We start from the raw sequence: 22,598 nt of genomic DNA on the forward strand, positions 1-22,598 counted from the left end.
CTTATTTCAGAAGTGGTTGCAGACAATACAAAATTACTCAAGATAATTAAGTCAAAGCTGGCTGTGAAGAGTTAAAAATGGCAATAAAATGGCAGATACAATTCAGTATTGATAAATGCAAAGTAATGCACACTGAAAAATAATCCCAGCTATACATACGAAATAATGGTATCTAAATTAGCTGTTACCACTCAAGAAAAAGATCTGGGAGTCCCAACAGTTCTCTGAAAATATCAACTCAGTATGCAGTGGCAGTCAAAAAGCTAACAGGAACCATTAGGAAAGACAGAGGGAGTAAAACAGAAAATATAATGCCACTATATAAGTCCATGGTATGCTCACATCTTGAATACTGTGTGTGTAGTTCTGGTTGCTCCCTCTCAAAAAAAGATGTATTAGAATTGAAAAACGTGCAGAAAATGGCAACAGAAATGATTAGGAGTATAGAACAGCTTCCTTAAAAGGAGAGATTAAAAAGACTAGGACTGTTCAAGCTTCAAAAAGAGACAACTAAGGCCTGGTCTACACTATGTGTTTAAACCGATTTTAGCAGCGTTAAACAGATTTAACGCTGCACCCGTCCACACAACGAGGCCCTTTATATCGATATAAAGGGCTCTTTAAACCAGTTTCTGTACTCCTCACCAAGAGGAGTAGCGCTGAAAGCAGTATTACCATATCGGATTAGGGTTAGTGTGGCCGCAAATAGACGGTATTGGTCTCCGGGCGGTATCCCAGAGTGCACCATTGTGAGCGCTCTGGACAGCAATCTGAATTCGGATGCAGTGGCCAGGTAGACAGGAAAAGCCCCGCGAACTTTTGAATTTCATTTCCTGTTTGCCCAGCGTGGAGTTCTGATCAGCACGGGTGGCGATGCAGTCCCAGATCCAAAAAGAGCTCCAGCATGGACCGTGCGGGAGATACTGGATCTGACCGCTGTATGGGGAGAGAAATCTGTTCTATCAGCGTTCCGTTACAGAAGATGAAATGCCAAAGCATTTGAAAAAAATCTCCAGGCTATGATACAGAGTCCACAGCACAGTGCAGTGTGACAAAGCATAACGGAAAGCCAAAGAATCAAATGGATGCTCATGGAGGGAGGGAGGGGGTACAGAGATCTCCAGCTATCCCACAGTCCCCAGCAGTCTCCAAAAAGTATTTGCATTCTTGGCTGAGCTCCCAATGCCTGTAGGGTCAAACACATTGTCCGGGGTGGTTCAGGGTATAGCTCGTTAATTTACCCCCCCTCCGCCCCCGTGAAAGAAAAGGGAAAAAAATCGTTTCTTGACTTTTTTCAATGTCACCCTATGTCTGCTGCATGCTGCTGGTAGACGCGATGCTGCAGCAGTGAACAGCAGTGTCCTCTCCCCGGTGGCAGATGGTACAGTGCAGTAGGACTAGTAGCCGTCCTCGTCATCATCCCGTGAGTGCTCCTGGCTGGCCTCAGGTGAGGTCGGCCGGGAGCACCTGAGTAAAAATAGGAATGACTCCCAGTCATTGCCAGTAGATGGTACAGAACGGCTCGTAACCATCTTCATCATAGCAACTGGGGGCTGAGCTCCATCAGCCCCCTCCCTTTCATGTGAAAAGAAAAGATTCTGTACTGCCTGGACTACCATAGCAGCGGGATGTTGGGCTCCTCTCCTCCGCACCGTTTAATGTCCTGCCTGGGACTATCATAGCTGCTGGAGGCTGCCTCCTCCTCATTTTATCTCACTAACAAGTCAGTGTTTCTTATTCCTGCATTCTTTATTACTTCATCACACAAATGGGGGGACACTGCAACGGTAGCCCAGGAGGGTTGGGGGAGCAGGGAAGCAATGGGTGGGGTTGTTGCAGGGGCACTCCCTAGAATGGCATGTAGCTCATCATTTCTGCGGGATCTGACACGGAGCGGCTGTGCTCTCTGGTACACTGGTTCTCTAGTACACTTGCCCCATATTCTAGGCAGGACTGACTCTATTTTTAGATACCATAAAGGAGGGATTGACTCGGGGAGTCATTCCCATTTTTGTCTTTGTGCCCCCAGCCAACCTCAGCCAGGGGCACCCATGACAGCAGCAGACGGTACAGAACGACTGATAACCATCATCTCATCGCCAATTTACAATGGCGTGGCAGACGGTACAGAACAACTGATAACCGTCTCTGCTATCTTGCAAAGGCAAATGAATGCTGCTGTGTAGCGCTGCAGTACCGCCTCTGTTAGCAACATCCAGTAGACATATGATTACAGTAAAAAAAAAAAAAAAAAAGCTGAACGGGCTCCATGGTTGCCATGCTATGGCGTCTCCCAGGGCAATCCAGGAAAAAAGGGCGCGAAATGATTGTCTGCCGTTGCTTTCACGGAGGAAGGAATGAGTGATGACATTTACCCAGAATCACCCGCGACACTGTTTTTGCACCATCATGCATTGGGGTCTCAACCCAGGATTCCAATGGGTGGGGGAGACTGCGGGAACTATGGGATAGCTACGGGATACCCACAGTGCAACACTCCAGAAATCGATGTTAGCCTCGGACCATGGACACACACCACAGAATTAATGTGCTTAGTGTGGCCACATGCACTCGACTTTATACAGTCTGTTTTACAAAACCGGTTTCTGTAAAATTGGAATAATCCCGTAGTGTAGACATACCCTAAGGGGAGGATATGATGGAGGTCTATAAAATCATGAACGATATAGAACAAGTAAATAAGAAAGTTTATTTACCTCTTCACATAACACAAGAACTAGAGTTCAGCTGATGAAATTAATAGGCAGCAGGTTTCAAACAGACAAAACTGAACAACAAGGGATGGATTTTTTGAAATTGCCCTGTTCTGTTCATTCCTTCTGAAGCATCTGGCACTGGTCACTATCAGAGACAGGATACTGGGCTAAATGGACAATTGGTCTAACCTAGTATGACTGTTCTTACATTCTTAATTTCTCATGGTTAAATCTCTGTAATTAAAGGCAGTGCGCCATTTAAGGTAGTACTGGCACCCCACCTTTTTGCATTTGGCTAAAACAAATGGTAAATGGGGGAAAATTCATTGTAAACATAGATTTCTGAGATCAGGATTATACACTTACAAGCTCCAGATTCCAGATATAGGTGAATCATTACAATATTGCTCATAAAATGACAATTGGCTGCTTTTACACTTCTGTAAAGGTCAAGAGCTTGTTGTGTTTTTAACAAGGCAGGTCCTTCAGTGAGAGAAAGTGGATCAGAATTGAGGCAGAAAATGTATCATTGATCTGTGACGTGCTTTATTTCCTTATGAATACAGGAATACACTAAGGCCAATATATTGTAAAGTGAGTCACTTAACACTTCTGGCTATGGTACTAGAAAAGAAAGTGGAATCATGGAATGAATGGCAGTCACACTGACCAGGGAAATATCTAAATGTCCTTGCCTTTGTTATTTAGTCTGACAGTCTTTTATGCTGTCACTTTCCACTTTTGTTCCCATCTCATGTTTTGTTGTATTTGTGTCTGTTTATCCTTTCTTTAGCTCGTAAGCAGGAGATTATCAAGGTTACTGAGCAGCTGATTGAAGCTATCAACAATGGGGACTTTGAAGCTTACACGTAAGTTGACTCATTTTGCAAGAGACAAGATGAGATAAATGTATAAAAATGTTCATACTTGTAGGCCTTGAGGAAACACAGAATCTGATTCACTACTGTATTGCACAAGTCACATATTAGTATAACAGCAGATTTCAGTAGCGTTATATTAGAATAAACATGGAATAACTCCATAGTGAATCAGACCCATTATCGCTACATAACATATGCAGTGATCTCTTTCATCAGGCAGAGAAGAAAGAATGTTCATGATTTAAAATCTAAGAATCAAGATCAAAATACACTGGAAAGCTGTTTTAAGAGAAACATTTCAGTATAAGCACTGTAACCCATTAATGCCACTTGGGACTTATGGTTTATTTACATAGAGAGCTAGTACATAGCAAGCCCAGGTGTGAATTTGCAGCACACTCACCTGCCATGCACTAACTAGCCATGTAGACCCTGCTACCAAGCACTAAAAGTTATGTAATGCACTTTGACATATCCCCACCCTTTTCATTTCACATAGCAGCACATCAAAGTGCACTGTGGAACTTCTATTTGTGGTAGTAGGGTCCATGTGGCCAGTTATTTTCTCTGTGTTTACAAGCATTTCCATTCTACAATATTTCACTTAAAACTGTGTGTCACTGTGAAAGTAGAACTATTTTGTCTCCAGAATTGGTGGGGACAGATACTTTCCCCTGTAGTGTCACAAGACCACCCCAATCACTGCAACCCCCCAAAAGTTACAACATAAGTTCCTTTCTCTTCACACTCCCTTAAAAAAATAAAATAAAAAAAGCAAGACTCCGAGCACTTCCTTTGGCCTTCTCCTGCCTCTCTCTGACTGCTTCCCATTGTGTGCTGCACCAGTCTTACTTTGCAAAAAGAACAGGAGTACTTGTGGCACCTTAAAGACTAACAAATTTATTTCAGCATAAGCTTTCGTGGGCCCACTTCATTGGAGGCTCTACTTCGGAAATTTTGTTCAGGACCCAAAAAAATTCTGCTTAAAGAACTAATTTTATGTATTTCGTTTTTAAAATAACCTTATAGCCAGTTCTGTTGTTTCTTTACTCCAACCCATTAAATGTATTTGGAACAAAAACAAATTATATTTTGTTTAAAGTTAAGGGTGTAGAGCTAAGACACTGTTTCAGCTCATGAAGAGCTAAAGGTTCTAGAATAGTTGAAATAGGGAAGTAATACTCCTATGAGACAGTGACAAATTACCAGTAAAGTGCCTTTGCCTGGTATGAGTACTTTATATCCTTTGACTGTTACAAAACTGTTGTACAAAAATGTCAAATGGAAGTTTGCTCAAAACTTTTCTGTTTTGCAGCATGGCAAAACTCAAGCCTTAGAAACATTTAACCAAAATTAAATTACCATTTAAACACTGGTAGCAACATTGGTTTTAGACTTAACACATCATGGGGGATATTTTAAAAGGCACAAATAACAGCTGAATATCTAAGTCCTATGACTTCCAGTAGGATTTAGATGCCTAATGTCCATTTATGGCTTTGAAAATGTATCTTCTGATCAAACACCAAAAGAAAATTTTAGATGAAATGCTGATCCTATAGAAGTCAGTGGCAAAAATCCCACTGATTTCATTGGGACCAAGATTTCATCCTTCATGCCTATATGTGTTGTGTTTCATTCCAGCATGATGCAGTATATAATTTATGTTCCCTGTTGGAATGACACATAGGAAAGCAAGACAGACAGAAATAGTAATGCCCATGTTTATCAGTGGATCACAGAATTTCACGTACATCCTATTGCTGCTTCACAGGCTGATTTGTATGAGGTCATATGCCTTTGAGATCAAGCATGCTCTGCAGTAGGGCAAACTGGATGGAGGATAAAGGAACCTTTGTTCTGGGTTATCATGAAACAAATAGAATGCCACCTCATTTAAATCTCAGAGTTGGAAGGCTGTTTTATTGTTTGTGTTAATTGTCAAAACAATGGACATTACAATGGCAAGTAGTATTCTTGTGGGAAAAGTCTCCAATTAGAAGTTTTCCATCATTCCTGGGAAACAAGACCCGTGGGAATAATGGCTTTATGAACTCGGCTCTACTTGCCATAAGAGAGGAAAATCTGGAAAGGAAAAAAAAGCATGGTAGGAATGGGTGGCTCTTCTTTGAGTAATGTCCCCATGGGTGCTCTACTTCAGGTGCATGTGCACCCTATGCACCTTTGATCAGAGATTTTCATTAGCAGTGTCCATTCAGCCCACACATGCACTGCTGATATCCTCATGCCCTGCACCGAGTATGGGCGAACCGCCCTCAGTTCCTTCTCAGTCACCTCGGCTTGAGACTGAGTTTACCATCTTTGCATTATGCGGGCCTCAACTGTTTGCCAATTTTGTTCTACTTAGTTTAGTTAGTTAGGTTGTTAGCCAAGAGCTAAAATTGTTTTATTTCCTCTGGGGAAATCCTCCTTGTGAGGGCAGTCCCAGTTCATCAGAGTTTAAATGTTACCTCACATGTAGAGAGGCTGTATCACTTGGCGATGGACACTCTAACTGTGTTTCCTCCTTGGAAGAGTCGCACAATCCACAGAAGTATAACTTCATTCAGCCCTCAAATCTAAGGCTTGGAAGAACTGGGAAATCAAGATGCAACTGTTAATGATGGATTGATCTCTTTACTCCCCTTTGGAATCAGGTCAGGAGAACCTCATTGCATCAGTTCCTCGGGGTCTCTTGTGCCCCTTCAAGCTCAGCACAAAACTCTCTTCTAGAAAGGGAAAGCCTGAATCCTGCTCTGAATATCCTAAGAGGAGCTCTAATTCTCCTCTTTAAGGAACCCACCTCACTTTTTGGTAAAGAGCCTCAGAGACTTGATCCTCAAAAGCTCTAAGAGTAAACATAGCTCTGAGGAATCTCCGGAGTCATCTAGCAGAGATGGTCAGAGCAAACACAGATTGGTACCGTCGGACTTAAACCTTCTCTTGGTACTTTTATCAAGCTCTTCTGTACTGTGTAAGACTAAGCCTCCATCTGCATCAACAATGTCTGTGAAGCACTCAAAACCATCGGTACCATTCTGTAGGGAGAAGCATACCACTCCAATGGTGCCATAACTCCACTCAGTGCTGTAACCACACTCGGTACTGCAAGACTTCAGGTACCAGAAGGACTTACCGGTGACTGCTAACCTGAGTTTCCACTGCTGGCAGGTACTGAGCATTTCTTGGTGTCAAGAACCTCTTGGTTTCTGGACCCTTTAACATCCCTTTCTTTTCAGTCGCTGCTCCCCATTAAAGTAAGAAGATGGAGACCTCTCTTCGGTATCCTCAATCTCTGTTCAGGGTTCTCCTACATACCCATATATGAACTATCTTTCTCTAAGAGACAAGGAAGATGCCTGGGAACTCATCATTCCTGGTGAGAGTAACCCTGGATGCCATCCCCTCCCTCTTCTGGTCCTCAATGCCTAAATTAGAATCCCTGAGCAGTTTATCACTGACAGGTCTCCAGGGCCCTGACCCTATTCCCTCAGGATGATAGGGAGACTCAAGATTCTCCTCCCCAGCAGCAGGAGAAAATGTTTGAGGCTCAAGAGACTTAAGTGAACAAAGAAGCAACCCTCTACAACTACTATCTCTTCTTTTTCACCAGATGAGGCAGTAATCACTCGTCCTCCATGGATGGCTATGGCAGCCTCAAGACCTCATTAAATAGGTGTCAGACTCCCTTACATATATCTCTTCAGGAGATCAGAGCTGTTGTATATTCTTCACTCTGCAACACCATCCAGAGTTGCCCTTCCTATCAACGAGGCTCTGCTGGGACCTGCAAAAATCAGTTGAGAAACGTGCTACAGTAACACCCATGTGAAAAAGAGTCACTAAAAAGTATTATGTTCACATTAACGACGTGAGTTCCTATTTTCTCACATTCCATGTGACTCTCTAGTGGCTGATGTGGTGAATGACTGGGGCAAACAACAACAGTGTAAGTCTACCTCAGGGCCGTTCTTACCCATACACAAAGTATGCAGCTGCATAGGGAACCAGGAAATTTCCTGGTGCCCAGTGCAGCTGCGTCCTTCTCCAGCCCCTGCTCTGGCTGTTCCCTACAGCCCCTGCCCTGCTCCGCTCCCACCTTTCCCTGTCCCAGCCCTGCCTCTTCCTGCCCCTGCTCCACCGCACCCTGCCTCTTCCCCGCCCCCACTCCCTGAGGACTCCAGAAGCTGTCAGTCCTGCACTCAGCAATAAGTTGAGCGACCCAGCCCCAGCCTGCTCCACTCCCCTGGCTCCCAGCCACGCCACTGGTGAGTGCAGGGGGCAGTTCCCCTCTCCCCCCAGTCTGGGAGTCAGGAGAGCAAAGCAGGCTGGGGCCGGGTCGCTCTACTTCCCACAGGAAGTGGCCAGCCCTCCCACCCCCCGCAGTGGCTTGGGGCCAGCCCCCCCTGCTCCCCCTCCGGACGTCTGGAGCCCAACACAGCCCGCCTCTTGCAACAGCGTTAGCCACATACAATGCTGATCTGCCTTCCCTGGGAACTCCCTGAGGGAGGGAGCCATTGGGGTGTAACAGTGCCACTGTAGCCAGCTGCCTGGGACAGCCCAAGCAGTGGCCAGTGCAGCTGGCCCTGGGTCACTCCAGCAGCGGCCAGTGTGGCTAGCCGTGGGGTGCCTGAGCATTTGGCCTTGGGGCCCGTTGATCAGGCGGCTTGAAGTCAGCTGCAGAAGTCACGGAATCCGTGACTTTCATGACCTCTGTGAAAGAATCGCAGCCTTACTTAGGGGTGCTCCACTACCCGTCCTCCTTCCCCTCTGCTTTAGAGTTTCCTTCTGAGACTCAGCAGTGGAGAAGGCACTGAGGGAAGTTGGCCCACGCAGCCTGATTTAACCTCAGGGCAGGGCACAAGTTATTAACAGTGCATGCGAAGGCCAACAGACACTGCTAATGAAAATCTCCCATGAAAAGTGCACACTGAAGTGGACCACCCATAGGGACACACATCTTGGAAGAACTACAGCTACTGCATACAGGGAGTAATCTCTCTTTCTAATCTGGACCTTAATATTCTAGTTGATAGACTGCATTTCTTCAAGCTTTTTTTTCCACATGGCTATGTATAGCACTCATTTTACCATTCCTGCCCCTCTGACTTCTGAAGTCTTTCCTCAGACATCCTCATATGTAGTCTCTCCTTTACTGTTCAGCTTTCTGCTCCATATTGCCTCTGGTCTAAAGGTCCTCCAGTTTTTCCTCAGCACCGTCATAATCATCACTTAGAGCAGGGATTCTTAAGACATATTTTTCTGAAAATACTTAATTAGCTTTAGGAAAACCAAATAAATATGCACATATACATGTCCAAATCATTGTAATTTATTTATTGCTAGCTAGTAAGCCTGTTGTGAAAAGTGATATTTACAAACATACAAGTCTCACTTTTCACAGCAGACTTACTCAGCCCTGGCAAGCCTGGCGACAAATTAAGCCCTGGAGGGAGGGTCGAGGGAGGCAGTGGGGGTCAGAGGAGATGGGGAGCTGGGGAAGGCAGCGGGGGGCTGGAGCCTGAAGCCCTGCTGTCAGAGCCCGAAGCCTGCCACTGGCGCCTGAGGTCTGCTGCCACGCAGCAAGAGCCTGGGACTGGAACCTGAAGCCCTGTGTCCAGAGCCTGCCATCCCACCACCCCAGGGCTGAAGCCCAAAGCCTGAGCCCCACTGCCCCAGGGAAAGTGGGGAACTCGGCTGCCTGTTCCTACAGCATTGTGCCCCAGGTGACTCCAGAGGGGGGCAGGGCCCAATCCCTGTTGGTGGCCACAGCACCAGCAGCAAAGGAGTGCATCCAGGAGCAACAGGGAGGAGGAGAGCGAGCGCTACTTTTCCCACCCCCTCACTCCCCTTCCATCACAGCCCAGGAGGGTGTGGCCGCAAGAAAAGCCCCTGGTGGCTGCATGAGGCCACGGTGGCCACATTTGAGAAACGCTAACTTAGTCTGAATTCCCTCATGCTGTGAATTATATGTATTAGGGATAAAAAATTGCAATTTGGGGATTCCTTTGGTTTCAAAGTTATCAAGAAGAAAGCAGTCCTGTGCTGTATCTGAAACTAACTATACGTTTGTCATCACGGTTCAATTTTCTCTTCCACAGAAAGATCTGTGATCCAGGCCTTACATCTTTTGAACCTGAAGCTTTGGGGAATCTGGTGGAAGGGATGGACTTTCACAGGTTCTACTTTGAAAATGGTGTGTTTTCCTATTTGATCACATTTAAAATATTTCCAGGTGTGCTTCTCAAATCCAGCTGTTTTTTGTAGCTGCTTATGATGTTTTTGAAATTTCATTTTCAATTATGCAGTATAAAATACTTTAAACTTGTTTAGAAACCATGGGGAACTTTTGATTGTGGAGGGAATTGTTAAGTTCATGTAATATCTTTTAGAGGAGAGGGGTATGGAGGGACAGCTAAAAGGTAAATAGGGTTGGAAGGCAAGTGATTCCCACTCTGTTTTTCAGAGCTATAGGGGCTGAATACCACAGCATTGGGCACATTTGAAAAGTCTGCAGTGATGGACAAACTGATCACCATTAAAAAGTCAGCATTTCCTAACAGTTGATCATTATTCTTTCTTACTGTAAGTCTAAGGAAAAACTATAGTCACTGTGCTGATTCACAGTAGCTGAAGCACTGGCCTCATGACTCTCTTAATGTTGATCACAGCACGTCAGTGGGTGGATTTAATACAACCATGTCAGCTTCAGAAAATAAAAGCTACACTGCTTACTTGTTCATACCATAGACTATCAGGTACTACAGATGACATAGTTTCAGAACAGATTTGAAACTCAAAGGGAGGCTGATCATGGTATACATTAACTAATTAAATTGATTTTTTCATCCAGCAATTTCTGAATGAGAAATGTCAGGGCACAAGACTCGCTCTAGAAACTCCTAAATTCTAATCTCAAACTGAGATGCACTCCCATTCTGTTTTGTGAACACATCATTGAATTTCAGTGCCTCACTTTCCCCATCTGTGCAGATATTAATAAAGTGGTTGTGGTGGTGGTTGTTTATTTAGTAAAATGTCCTGGGTAAGGATTCAGATTACTTAAAAACATAGAATATTAGGGTTGGAAGAGACCTCAGAATGTCATCTAGTCCAACACCCTGCTCAAAGCAGGACCAACCCCAACTAAATCATCCCAGCCAGGGCTTTGCCAAGCCAGGCCTTAAAAACCTCTAAAGATGGAGATTCCACCACCTCCTTAGGTAACCCATTCCTGTGGGTTACTGTCTAACTTATTTTGAAATGAGAACTGCAAGCATTTAGCATGTTCTCGTTAGTGCTAAGGTCTATAGGCCCTTTACAATGGATACTTCAGCCTGTTTGCAGCTTGGGTGCAGAACCAGACCCAGGGTGACGGGAATGTCCTGCCCTCTGAAGTTGCCTCCAGTTTCCTCCCTCCACTCCCCTGTGGCCGATAGCTCCCTGTTCCAGAGCTTTTGGGAAGGAAATTCCAAACTTGATTTCCCAGGGCTCTGTTTGATTCTGGGAGAGATTGTCCTCTCAGCTTCACTCCCTTTCTGAGGTGTTTGGAGCCCCTAGGGCCCTCACAGGTTTCAGGCAGAGAGCTAGGCCGAGAAAAGTGAGAGACAAAAGGAAGGGTTTGTGTCTCCTGCTGTCTCCTTATCGAGAGTCTAGTTGGGAAGCTGGCCAGCTCTGTGGGCAGAGAGCAATTTTCCTCTCAGCCCAGGCAGGGTGGCGTGAACTCAGCCTCCTCCAGCCAGCTAGAAAGGAAACAGGCAGGATGGGAAAAGAACCAACTCTGGAGTACATCTCTCCTATCTCCATAACAGTAGTCAAGCTAGAAGAACAGCATGCCAGAAGCACATAGGATCCTGTGGTAGGATCCACTCACAATAGACTGGTATTTGTGCAGAGATGGGAGTTGGCCCAAGTTGTGATATTGGGAAAAGTGGAATTTCAGGATTTGCTTGTTTTTCATACCACTGCATCACAACCTACCCCTTCTATGAACAGACACTAGTCTGGTGCATGTGGATCCAACCACAGAATCCCATGTACTTCTAAACCCCAGGTCATGGGTAATGGTCACTGTTCCTAATTTTGAGTCTCTCAAGCACACTACCCAGTGCAGACCCCGTGTCTGACACTCTTCTTGGGCAGTGAGACTATGGAGTCCAGCTGCCTTAGACCCTAGAACCAGTGTCCCCCGCCTAACCCCCCTAGTGTTTAGTCAAATTCTCCCAGAGTCCACTTGGCTGTGGGAGCTCTGGTTTCTTGATTAAGTCCTTCAGGGGCAATGTGGAAGGAAGACAAACTTAGCAAAGGGATTTGTTAACCACAGGCATTTTGCTCTTAAACAACACAAGAGTTTCAGATCTTTGGAAAATAACAAACATTTCTGAATGTGCTCCCTCTAAGTCTGATCTCTCCACTTCTTTGAGTCTGAAGTCAGTGTGCACAGGCTAGGGAGCCCTTCCTGGTTTGTCTTTCCTCCTGCCCTTTTCTTCTGACATGCAGCAGGAGACTAACCCTTTGCTCAGAGTAGCAGCTAGCTTTTAATAACAGCCTTTGTCTCTCTTGGTGCATGTCTCTTTCCACTGAGGAAATTCCATGTTCCACCCCCTACTCTCCCCACATCAACTTCCTTGTAGAGAGACCTTCAAAGACCATGGCCTTACCAGTAGAAGACCCATTGTTCCATAGAAAAATGTTATTCAACATTGATGGCTCGCGATTGCTTTGTCTTTACTTTGCAGACATAGTCTTTCTACTAGGAGTCAAGTCCCTATTGCAAAATGGATGCTGTAATCCACAGAGGCTGCTAAAGAGCAAAGTAGAGCCCTGAAACAAAACTGGGTCACAAAACAACATGGAGTTCACAATATGACACACACAGATCCCAAATCACAGAAAGTAATTCTGTTTTTAAATGTCTTTTTAGTACATTTTCTAAAGTACAGAGAAGTATAACCACATAAATAAAGCATTTGGTAACAGCTTTCACTACTGCACTAGAACCATCAGACGATACATATAAAACAAATCAAGATCACTTTGGATAATAATCATGTTAAAATCTGGCCAAAGACTTCGATGAGATCATTTCAACAAAGGTAGCGCATAAGAAATGCCAACTAAAAAAAATAAGGAAATTTAAAGCCGGGAGGAATCAGAGATAGGAATAATGCAAATATATTATTGTGAGCAGAGCTCAGGTGCTAACTAATGAGATTCATCCCATGACCTCACTTCTAAAAGTAAACAACAAAGGAAAGGGAACAACATAATTACACATCCTTCTTTTATGTCTTTATTATGGCAAGACATCTTGAAACTGATCAGGGTTGAAAAGCAGACAATTATTGTAAATTATTTGGCAGATTAGTATAGACCACAGTTATTTTGGAATGATTTTCTGATGGAGAGGAGAACATGCTTAGTTTCTGTAGTGCCACTCCCTTCCCACTGCTGCAACTTTTTGTACTAGTTTTGCTTGCTTATCAGTAAAACAGTGGTTAGTATTAAGCATCTGCCAGTCTTGATATATTTACATACCATTTTCAGTACTGAGAGACATGGCTAACTCTGTTGGTTTACTTGGGGAAAAACTGATTTTGTGTGTGTTTCCCCCCATAGCTTTGTCCAAGGGTAATAAGCCAATCCACACCATTATCCTCAATCCCCATGTCCATCTTGTGGGCGATGATGCTGCCTGCATTGCATACATACGGCTGACGCAGTATATGGACGGAAGTGGAATGCCAAAAACTATGCAGTCTGAGGAGACCCGGGTGTGGCACCGCCGTGATGGCAAATGGCAGAATGTTCATTTTCACTGTTCAGGGTCACCAACAGTACCGATCAAGTAAGAAATCTATCCAAACAGTATTAACTACGGGGTAAGGATGTCCTGTGTTATTTAAGAGGTCAGACTAGATGATCTAAACGTCCTTTCTGGCCTTAAACTCTAAAACTTTCACTCTCTTAAAAGTAGCATTGCAGTGTAACTTCTGCACTGTCAATTCTGAAAAGTCCATTTAATAATTCAGTATGCTGCATACAATATTAGTGCAAATATTTGTAATAATTTTTATTATTTGTTTACAATCATGCCCATTTAAGCTTAGGACTTCACTGTGCTGGGTGTTGTACGTACACATAGTAAAGACACGTACAAGTACATACACATAGACAGTTTCTGCCCTGAAGAGTTTAAATTGTTTTAATTTTAGGCCTCCTCTTCACAAAGGAAGTTTGCCCCAGTGTAGCTCAACTGATGTGGTTACTCTACCACTAACATAGACGCGCTGCCTCAATTCAAAGTCAAGCTTACACTAGTGCAGGTTACTTTAGTAAATCCCTGGATTGAGCGTCACAAGTGTCAGCAGCACTTTCTACCTGTGCAGCATGTCTACATGCAGGGGTTTACAATGGTGTAATCACATTGCTGTAATTACTTTGGTGGAAGCTTCTTTAATGTAGACAGGCCCTGAAACAAGACACAAAAGGGGCATAACAAATACAGTCCAAGGGGACTGGCAGGAAGTAAAGAGAGAGAAATGATAAGAAACATATAATTATTTAGCTCCGGCTGGAAAATTTCAACAAAAACAAAATGTTGATGAAAAATGAAAATGTTAGCAATTTTCCTGTTTTCCAGCTAGCCCTAGTGCTTACACATACTAGCCATGTACATAGCTAGATGATTTAGAATCAGAGTATTTACTTTATAAATTACAAGATACAAATAAGTATCATAAATTCTTCTCTTCCCTCCTTTACACTTTCCCATTGAGTGAGCTGGTCAGTTCTCTCTGTTCAGTTGCTATGTCTGTGTGGTTGACGCTCAAATCTCTCCCTCTATTTGTGGTCTATCCCACTGTGTTCAGGCATCTCTAAGTACCTTCTGATACTGCATCCTTGGAATCATAGCAGCTTAGGGTATGGCTACACTTGCAGCTGTACAGCGCTGGGAGTTAAACTTGTCTTCGTACAGCCGAGTAGGGAAAGTGCTGCAGTCTGTCCACACTGACAGCTACCAGCACGCTGTCGTGGCCTCATTTGCAGCATTTGCAGCGGCATTGGGAGCGGTGCATTATGGGCAGCTTTCTCAGCGTTCAAGTGGCTTCAACGTGCTTTTCAAAAGGGGGAGTGGGGTGGAGTGGAGTGTGACAGGGAGCGTGGGGGGGGAGAGTGGATTTTTGGAGTGCTGAGTGTGTGAGCACCCTGCCTTGCAAGTTTCGACCCCTCTCCCTCCTCCACCCCTCTCTCACTCACTGAAAGCAAACAGCAGCTGTTTGGTTTTTTTCTCACAGGCCAGATAAGCAGCCACGCCCTGAAACGGACCCTTCCCCTCCCCCCCACACCGCCTCTCTCTTCAAGCAAACATTAGCTGTGGGCATTCCAAAGGGAGCCCCCCCCCTGCCTCTACTCATTCACAGCAAACAGTAGCTATGTTTGTTTTTTTGATAAGCAGCTCGCAGAGCCTGGCGTTCACAACAAAACAAAGAAAGGCATCACAACAAAACAAGGAAAGGAACCTTCACTTAAAAGGATTATGGGGAGTTTCTGGAGGTCAATCACTGCATAATAAGGTTACTCCCCGTTTACACTGGAGCACCAGCTTCTCAGCCACTCCACAGCAGCTGTTATTCCTCTTGGGGAGGTGGAGTACCTGCAGCGCTGTAGCCACGGAGATACAGCACTGTATGTGCCTTGCCAATGTGAACAGGGAGTGAGTTACAGCGCTGTGGGCGGCTTTATTGTACTGTAACTCTCAAGTGTAGCCAAGGCCTTAGACTCAGCATGCAAAATACTGAATTCCTCAGGCTAGATCCTCAGTTGTGTAAATCATGTTCATCCATTGATCCCATAGCTACATCAGGTTGTACCAGCTGAGGTTCTGGCCCCTCATCTTTCCTCTCAACCCTCTGCTTTTCCCCCACTCATTAATGTAAGTTCCACCACTGCTCTCCCCATGATTCAGGCTTGCAAACTGCAGCCTTGTCTACATTAAGAAAATTCCTATTGATGCAACAGCATCAGTGTGTCAACTCCTAATGTAGACATGCTATACCATTGCAGCTTACTTTGGTATGTTCCCAAATTAAAATGCACTGTAGCAGCACATCTGCGTTTGAAGATTGCACATCAATGTACTTACACCAGTGTGAATTTCCTTGATGGAGGTAGTTTCTGAGATTGCAAACTTGGATGACAAGGCCTCAGTGTTACTTTAGACTCCTCTTTCTACCTCCAGGATGTCGCTTAATCCTTTGGCTCTTCCTCTACCGCATCTCAAAAATCCATCCTTTCCATCCTCACAGCTAAAAAGTGCTTGTATGTATTTCCTTTGGTGATCTCCTGCCTTGACTGCAACAATCTCTTTCTCCCATAGCCTCCCTGTTTTCCACACTGCCCCAGCTAGTCTATCCAAAATTGCTCTTGTAATAATCCATTTTGTCTGCTCCTTTCACAACTTTGAACTGTTTTCAATTGTCTTCCTGTCATCTCTGGAATCACGTTCAAGCCTCTTGTCCTCACTCTGAAGGCTCTGCCTCAGTCCATTCATGTCTACAGCTCTGCTCTCATTTTCTTCTTTCTAATTTTCCTTTCCCACGTAACTTCGCTATTATGTTTCTCCCACTTATGCCTTTGTTCTATTCTTTATACCTGGCATTCTCACCTTGCCTTTTGCATCAATTACCTTCCCTCCTTACAACATGCTTCTTCCACATAGCCTTGCAATGTCAATCTGTCAACCAATAAAATATAGTGATAGAACAAAGTGGTGTTAAACTTTAAAAGGAATGAAATGCTATTTTTAGAGAAACCCATCACCTGGCTTTATAATCTATTAATCTGTATGTTTGTACCATAGTGTTTATTTTAAAATGTAAACCCATTGGTGGCAAGTGCATTGTCTTTCTCTGTTTTGCACAGCTCCAAACACACTGCCAGTGCTTAACAAAGTATATTTAGTGTAACAGAAAAGGAGAGATTTTGGTGGTTATAAGACACAGGTTTTACATTGGAGGAATATGTAGAATAGGTCTGCCCCATCTCATGTTGGGGGCCAAAAGCATAAATGACAAGTCCAGAAAGGATTAGTATCTAAGAATCAATATTTCATCCTGATACTCACTGAAAAACATGGGTTCCTACCAGGATGACAGGAACTAGATTATGGAAAATTTTAGTCCTTTCCATTTTAACTTTTCTGCTTGCACATATTTTGTTAAGTACTTAGAACCGAGTAGTTTCATACATACACACATTCATAGAAGTGAGGCCAGAAGGAAGATTAATGACCATTTAGTTTAATGACCATCTACCACCTGCATAACTAGAATTTTGCCTAGTAATTCCTGCAAACTGTAGATTCTACAGTTTTGGGAGTAAATGATCGATGTGGGGTATAGTATTTTAGTGAGGCTTACCATTTTTAACTTATGCAACATGAGTAACACATAGAAGTCACTTTCTTACAAACCTTCCTGGTTATCTTTTATAAGGTCTTGGAATTTACCATCAATTCTGACAGAGAATATAGCAATGCAAATGTATCTCCATTCTAGAGCCTCACAAAAGTGGAATTCCACAGAACCATATCCTTATTATTTCTTTCTTTCTTGGATTTAGAATACTTGCACTCCATCAGATATAGATCTATCATTATAAGAATATTTATTAATGTTATATTTTCATTCATTAATACACTTTGTAATGCATAGTAAATCATACTCACACTGACTGAAGAAAAATATTTCAAATACAATAAAATTACAAAAGTAATCCTAGCTATTGTCTTCCACCTTTGCGGGAATATGTTTCACTGGATTGTGTCAAATCAGCTTGGGCAAGCACAGTGGCTGATTTGTCAAGACTGCAGTGATGAATGCACATTAAATCTGAGGCCAGAACTCAGCTCCTATGCTGCTGTATACACACACAGATGTTTCTCTTTGACGTGAATTCATTTGGCTCATAAAATGGCCACAAACTTAGATTATTTTTTAACTGAGTCAAGAAAATTACTGAAAAGCTTTGGTTTCCATCTGTTCCACTGCTTGTATCTACAGAAGTGATACGTTTGATGAGAGATTATCTCTGTTAACTTTCTCTGTGTTCAGTATTCTTATGATTTAGTTCTTTTAGCTTATTTTTGCAAAACTACTGAATATATGTGCATACATACACACATAGAAGAGTAGTCTCCTGGTCTCAGCATGGAATTAGCAGCCATGGGACAACTGGGTCTGAAACTGATTCCAAAGGCCAAATTCAGACATGATGTAATACTTCACTAGATTCCCTTGTACCCATTTATCAGTGTAGAAGGGAATCTAAGTTGTTCTAAGTTACATACTGAGGAACCAAAAGAAGTCTTAAGTAAGGATTTTGTTTTGTGATTGTACAGCACCTAGCACAATGGGACCGTGGTGCATGATTAGGGCTTCTAGGCACTAGGGTCATACAAATAATTAATAATGATATTGATTATAATATTGAGTGGCCTACTGTAAATATTCTTACACATTCCTGTTAGTTTCTTTTCCTCTTACCCACCTCTTCTGGCCCCTCTGCATGAAAATGATATCAGCTCACATTCTCTGACATTCACAACTTACTGGGCCAAATTCAAAGGTGGTTTGTAAAGTGGGGATGTAAATGATATATTGTTAAGTTGTATGTGAATCTGTTAGTTATTATAAGTTTGTGTAGTATGCACACTGACGGTACCATAAAGTGGTGTAAAATATACTAATTTAGATGCACGTTGGACTGACTGCTGCACAGTTCTGAACTTAATCCCTTCTGTGGACTTAGGCAAGTCAGTAAAGCTTTCTGCCTGAGTTTCCCATTCTTTAAAGTAAGGATACTTTTAACCAACCTCCTGGCATGTAGTGAAGGTTAATTGGTGTTTATAAAGTGATTTGGAAGAGTGAAAGAACAATGTAAGTTCTTTCTTGTTTGTTTGCTTTTCAAAGCAGTATCCTGCAAGGTTGTAGATTGGGGAAGACTTTATAGTACTTTTCCAACACTTGTAGTATGCTGCATAGAGTGGTGATATTGCTAAGTCAATAACAGCAATATTGGGGTTTTTCCTCCTTCTAGCTAAAATTCTACGACGCCACTCTTGCATTCTCCGTACTCAAAGCACCTGATTGGTTACCATGTGGGCCATCCTGTTCTTCTCTTCATGCATGTTTCTGAGTGCATGAAGCTGACAGTTCTACATGTAATGCATTTGATGCATCATTTTGTTGTATATTTTATCTGTACATTTTGTTTACACTTCAGCAAATTGGAAATGACAAAACAAAAAAAAATCAGTGTACAGTAGTAGATACACAACCCACTTGTCTTTTTTCTCTATTAATGCTAAGTTTTAACAAATAACTTTAAAATTACTGTTTATAAAAAAGAAGAAAAGAGTACATGTTCTCATTTTGTTTTTGTTTTTTTTTTAAACTGTTTTTTGGCTTATTTGTTTCCAAAACCACTGGGTTTTGCTTTGGGTCATAGTAGAAATCGATGAGATTTCCACTTAGAGCTTTGCTAATTCTTAAGAATAGTTTTGTTGGAACACAAAGATGGATAAAATCACTGATGAATGTGAAAGCAAATATATGTTGGATTGGTACCAGCTGAAGCCATTTTAGTTATTAAACTGGAAAAATTGTATCATTTGCTGGCTTGAATACTTTAGAATTAAATTCTACTGTTCTGGCCAGCGAGTAACATTTTTTGTCTTTCTATTTTGATTCTTTACCTTTACTTTTTTATGCTAACTGAAAATTTATATTAGGTGATAGAAGAGCAAAATTAAAATTTGTCATGATTAAAGTGAAAGGATAAAACAAAATAGATTTTTATCACTTTCAGGGTGTACAGTAAATTTATTAAGGAAGCTTTAGAGGATTATTTTATTTTGTTTATGCTCTAGTCCAGATATGTGGTTAGTTTAACCTAGAAATATTAGGCCTTACAAGCTTACTATGAAGAGTTTGTTTACTTTCCATTGTATCAGCTACTGCTCTGAAAAACTATCATGAATATACCAATTTTCTAATAATACTGTAACACTTTACAATGGTGTTTTTCCCCCAGTTTTCTCTTGGCTTAGAAAAATCCTTGCACAGTGTGTAATATTAGGGACAACTAGTATTGCAGCATTACTTACTATTTTTTGTTTTTTTCTGTTGCTGCATACACCTGTACAGTAAGCAGGGAATGCTCTTGGTGTCAATTTAAAACATATACTTTGTGACCTGGACTGTTTTTGCTTCTGTTTTACAGCTGTGAATATATATTCCTGCAAACATTTAGATTTAGTCTCCCTCCTTTCTCCCCATCCATTTTTAATAGAAAAATAGAGGGGCTGTCTGTTCCCTTGTTGTTGTTGGTTCATTGTTTTATTATCAGTGGGGCTAACTGTTTTCTGCAGCGCTGTATAGTGCATGATATCTCAGTGTTTTTAGTAATTACAATTTACAGCTCTCAGCAACCTGAAATTTTTAAAATGGGAAGACTTCCTAATTTGTATAATTTTACTTTCTGTGTTGATTATAAATCAAAAGCGTTCCTTTACACTTTGATGTTGTTATTAGTGGATGTACAGTAGATGGATTTAAGCTTCCGATAATATTACATGATTTTTAAAAATGTATATTTAAAATAAGCATTTACAGTAAATGTGTTGAGCCATATTAACCTGCCAATGGGATCTGTGAAAAACAAAAAAGTAATGGCCTAATTTTTTTCTCATTAATTTCTTTACTTTTTTTGTGAAGCAGCTATAAGTAGTATAAATGTATTTAAATTTAAGAAAATTAGGTGTAGGGTGGGGTTTTTTTTTTACACTTTTAACATAGCATGTGGTGTTGACGTATTACTGTAGATCAAGTTTGTCTTCCACACCAAGACGTGAGGAAATTGTGACTCGTTCTCTCCACCACAATCGAATTATACACTTGTCTTCTGTCATTTTGGAACACTGCAGTTTACCATGGGACACAGTGTACATATTTCTTGCCATAATGGTAAATGACTGACAGATATATTTAAGGATTAATAAATTTGTGATTTCTGCTGATACTGTGTTTGTGGTTTTATTTCACAGTAAGTCGTGTTGTGCAAAGCATGGGGAAAAAAAAGCACAATGTAATATAAAATATATGTTTTTCCAAACTATTAATTGAAAGGAGCAGCTAAAGTATTTGATAGGCCAATAACAGAGTTCTCCTTCAGTTTGTAAGCAGTGGCTTTCCTGATTCTGTCTTTAATTTAGCCTAGGTTTCAAAAATTCTCTCTCCTAAGGCCCTGGTATTATTCCCTTTAGTATACACCATGATGGTGAATTTTGCATATATCTTCTATTTTATAGGAAAGCGTTTAGAAATGTTTTAGAGTTTTAAATTTTTTGTTGGTATTATTTTTCAGATCCTACAGCCTGTAAAAACAGGTTGCTGTAATGATTACCATGAGTCTAACACTGCAGATCTTGACAGGAGAGAAAAGGTATACATAGACTCATAGACTTTAAGGTCAAAAGGGGACCATCATGATTATTTAGTCTGACCTCCTGCATATTGCAGGCAAGAAAACCTCACCCACCCATTCCTGCTATAGGCCCCTAACCTCTGGCTGAGTTACTGAAGTCCTCAAATCATGGCTTAAAGACTTCAGGTTACAGAGAATCCACCATTGACACTAGTGTAAACCTGCAAGTGACCCGTGCCCTATGCTACAGAGGGAGGCAAAAAACCCTCAGATTCTCTGCCAATCTGACCCGGCGGAAACTTCCTTCCCAACCCAAATATGGTGATCAGTTAGACCTTGAGCATGTGGGCAAGACTCACCAGCCAGACATCTGAGAGAGAATTCTCTATAGTAACGTACAGCCCTCCCCATCTAGTGTCCCATCCACCAGCCATTAGAGATATTTGCTGCTAGCAGTCATAGATTGGCTACATGCCATTATAGGCAGTCTCATCACACCATACCATCTGTAAACTTCTCAAGCTCAGTCTTGAACCAGTTTGGTTTTTTGCCTGCCCTACTCCCCTTGGAAGGCTATTGAAGATTAAAAACCTAAACGTTACTGTAAAAGCTTACACACATAATCTTGTGCTTTTAAGATCTGTCATCTCACAATGAGCCAGGACTAGAAAGAGTGCTTCATATCATTGGAAAAATGGGGGAACTTCTAGGCTTAATGGCTCTTGAAATACAGAGCCTTATGCACCACTGTGGTGTTCTAGTTTTATGCCAAGAGTAATATAGTGGTGAATCAGGCCCATAGTATCCAGTGTTAAATTGCCAATGGTCTGGGATTGTTTACTGCTTGTCCAAGGCCTCAGGCTATTGTTTTTTGGAGGAAATTCCACATTTAAAAAGGAAAAGAGGGAAACAACGGCTATCTGAAGGTGCTCAAACATTTGGAATGCTACAGCAAGTCCCAAAGAAAATACATGCAATTTATCAGCTGGCCCTACATTTTGTCATACATATGTCTTCACTACTTGTTGGGGCACACATTTACTCATTTTCACCACCAAATACTGTTCTAGAAAGGAGTTAGGTTCCATTTCCACATATCTGAAAAGCATAAATAAGTACACTCTCCAGCCTGACTATCATCTTGGTCTGCATAATGACTCTTTATAAGTCACTAAAATTACTAATCTAATTTTTACTAATTGATCTAACTTAATTTTGCAAGATGTTTTTTTCTGTGAGTTGGATATACTATGTTGAGGCAATTGGGGTGATGGTCAGAACAATTCTTGATGTTTTAAAAAGCCTTCTGAGTAACTAATATGTTACTATAAAAAGAACGGACTATTCTAGGAAAAAACTGGCCATAGTTAAAATGTCATGTTGATGTTAAACATTACTTGACTGTCTGCTTCACACAGCCCTTAGTATAGCCATAATCCTAAATATAACCTTAGCTCTATCTACCTATAATTTTAACACACAATTTAGTTTTAACATGAGCTGGATTAAATTT

At 42.0% G+C, this 22,598-nt stretch overlaps 1 protein-coding gene across 19 annotated transcripts in view; it reads left to right on the forward strand.

Moving 5' to 3' along the window:
* CAMK2D (calcium/calmodulin dependent protein kinase II delta) overlaps positions 1-20,678 on the forward strand; it is a 289,432-nt gene extending 268,754 nt beyond the window's left edge. For 17 of the 19 annotated variants that reach the window (XM_030564353.1, XM_030564366.1, XM_030564357.1 and 14 more), the window contains 4 exons: positions 3,511-3,586; positions 9,700-9,794; positions 13,217-13,445; positions 18,698-20,678. In XM_030564353.1, coding sequence (XP_030420213.1) covers positions 3,511-3,586; positions 9,700-9,794; positions 13,217-13,445; positions 18,698-18,701 — 404 coding nt within the window. In that variant the 3' untranslated portion in view covers positions 18,702-20,678. Of the gene's footprint in view, positions 1-3,510; positions 3,587-9,699; positions 9,795-13,216; positions 13,450-18,697 lie in introns of those variants that run through there. The other 2 variants (XM_030564374.1, XM_030564373.1) reach the window with 2 other exon arrangements.
* Positions 20,679-22,598: the final 1,920 nt, after the last annotated feature.

This window comes from Gopherus evgoodei, chromosome 5, assembly GCF_007399415.2.
Source record: "Gopherus evgoodei ecotype Sinaloan lineage chromosome 5, rGopEvg1_v1.p, whole genome shotgun sequence".
Classification (NCBI taxonomy): Eukaryota; Metazoa; Chordata; order Testudines; family Testudinidae; genus Gopherus; species Gopherus evgoodei.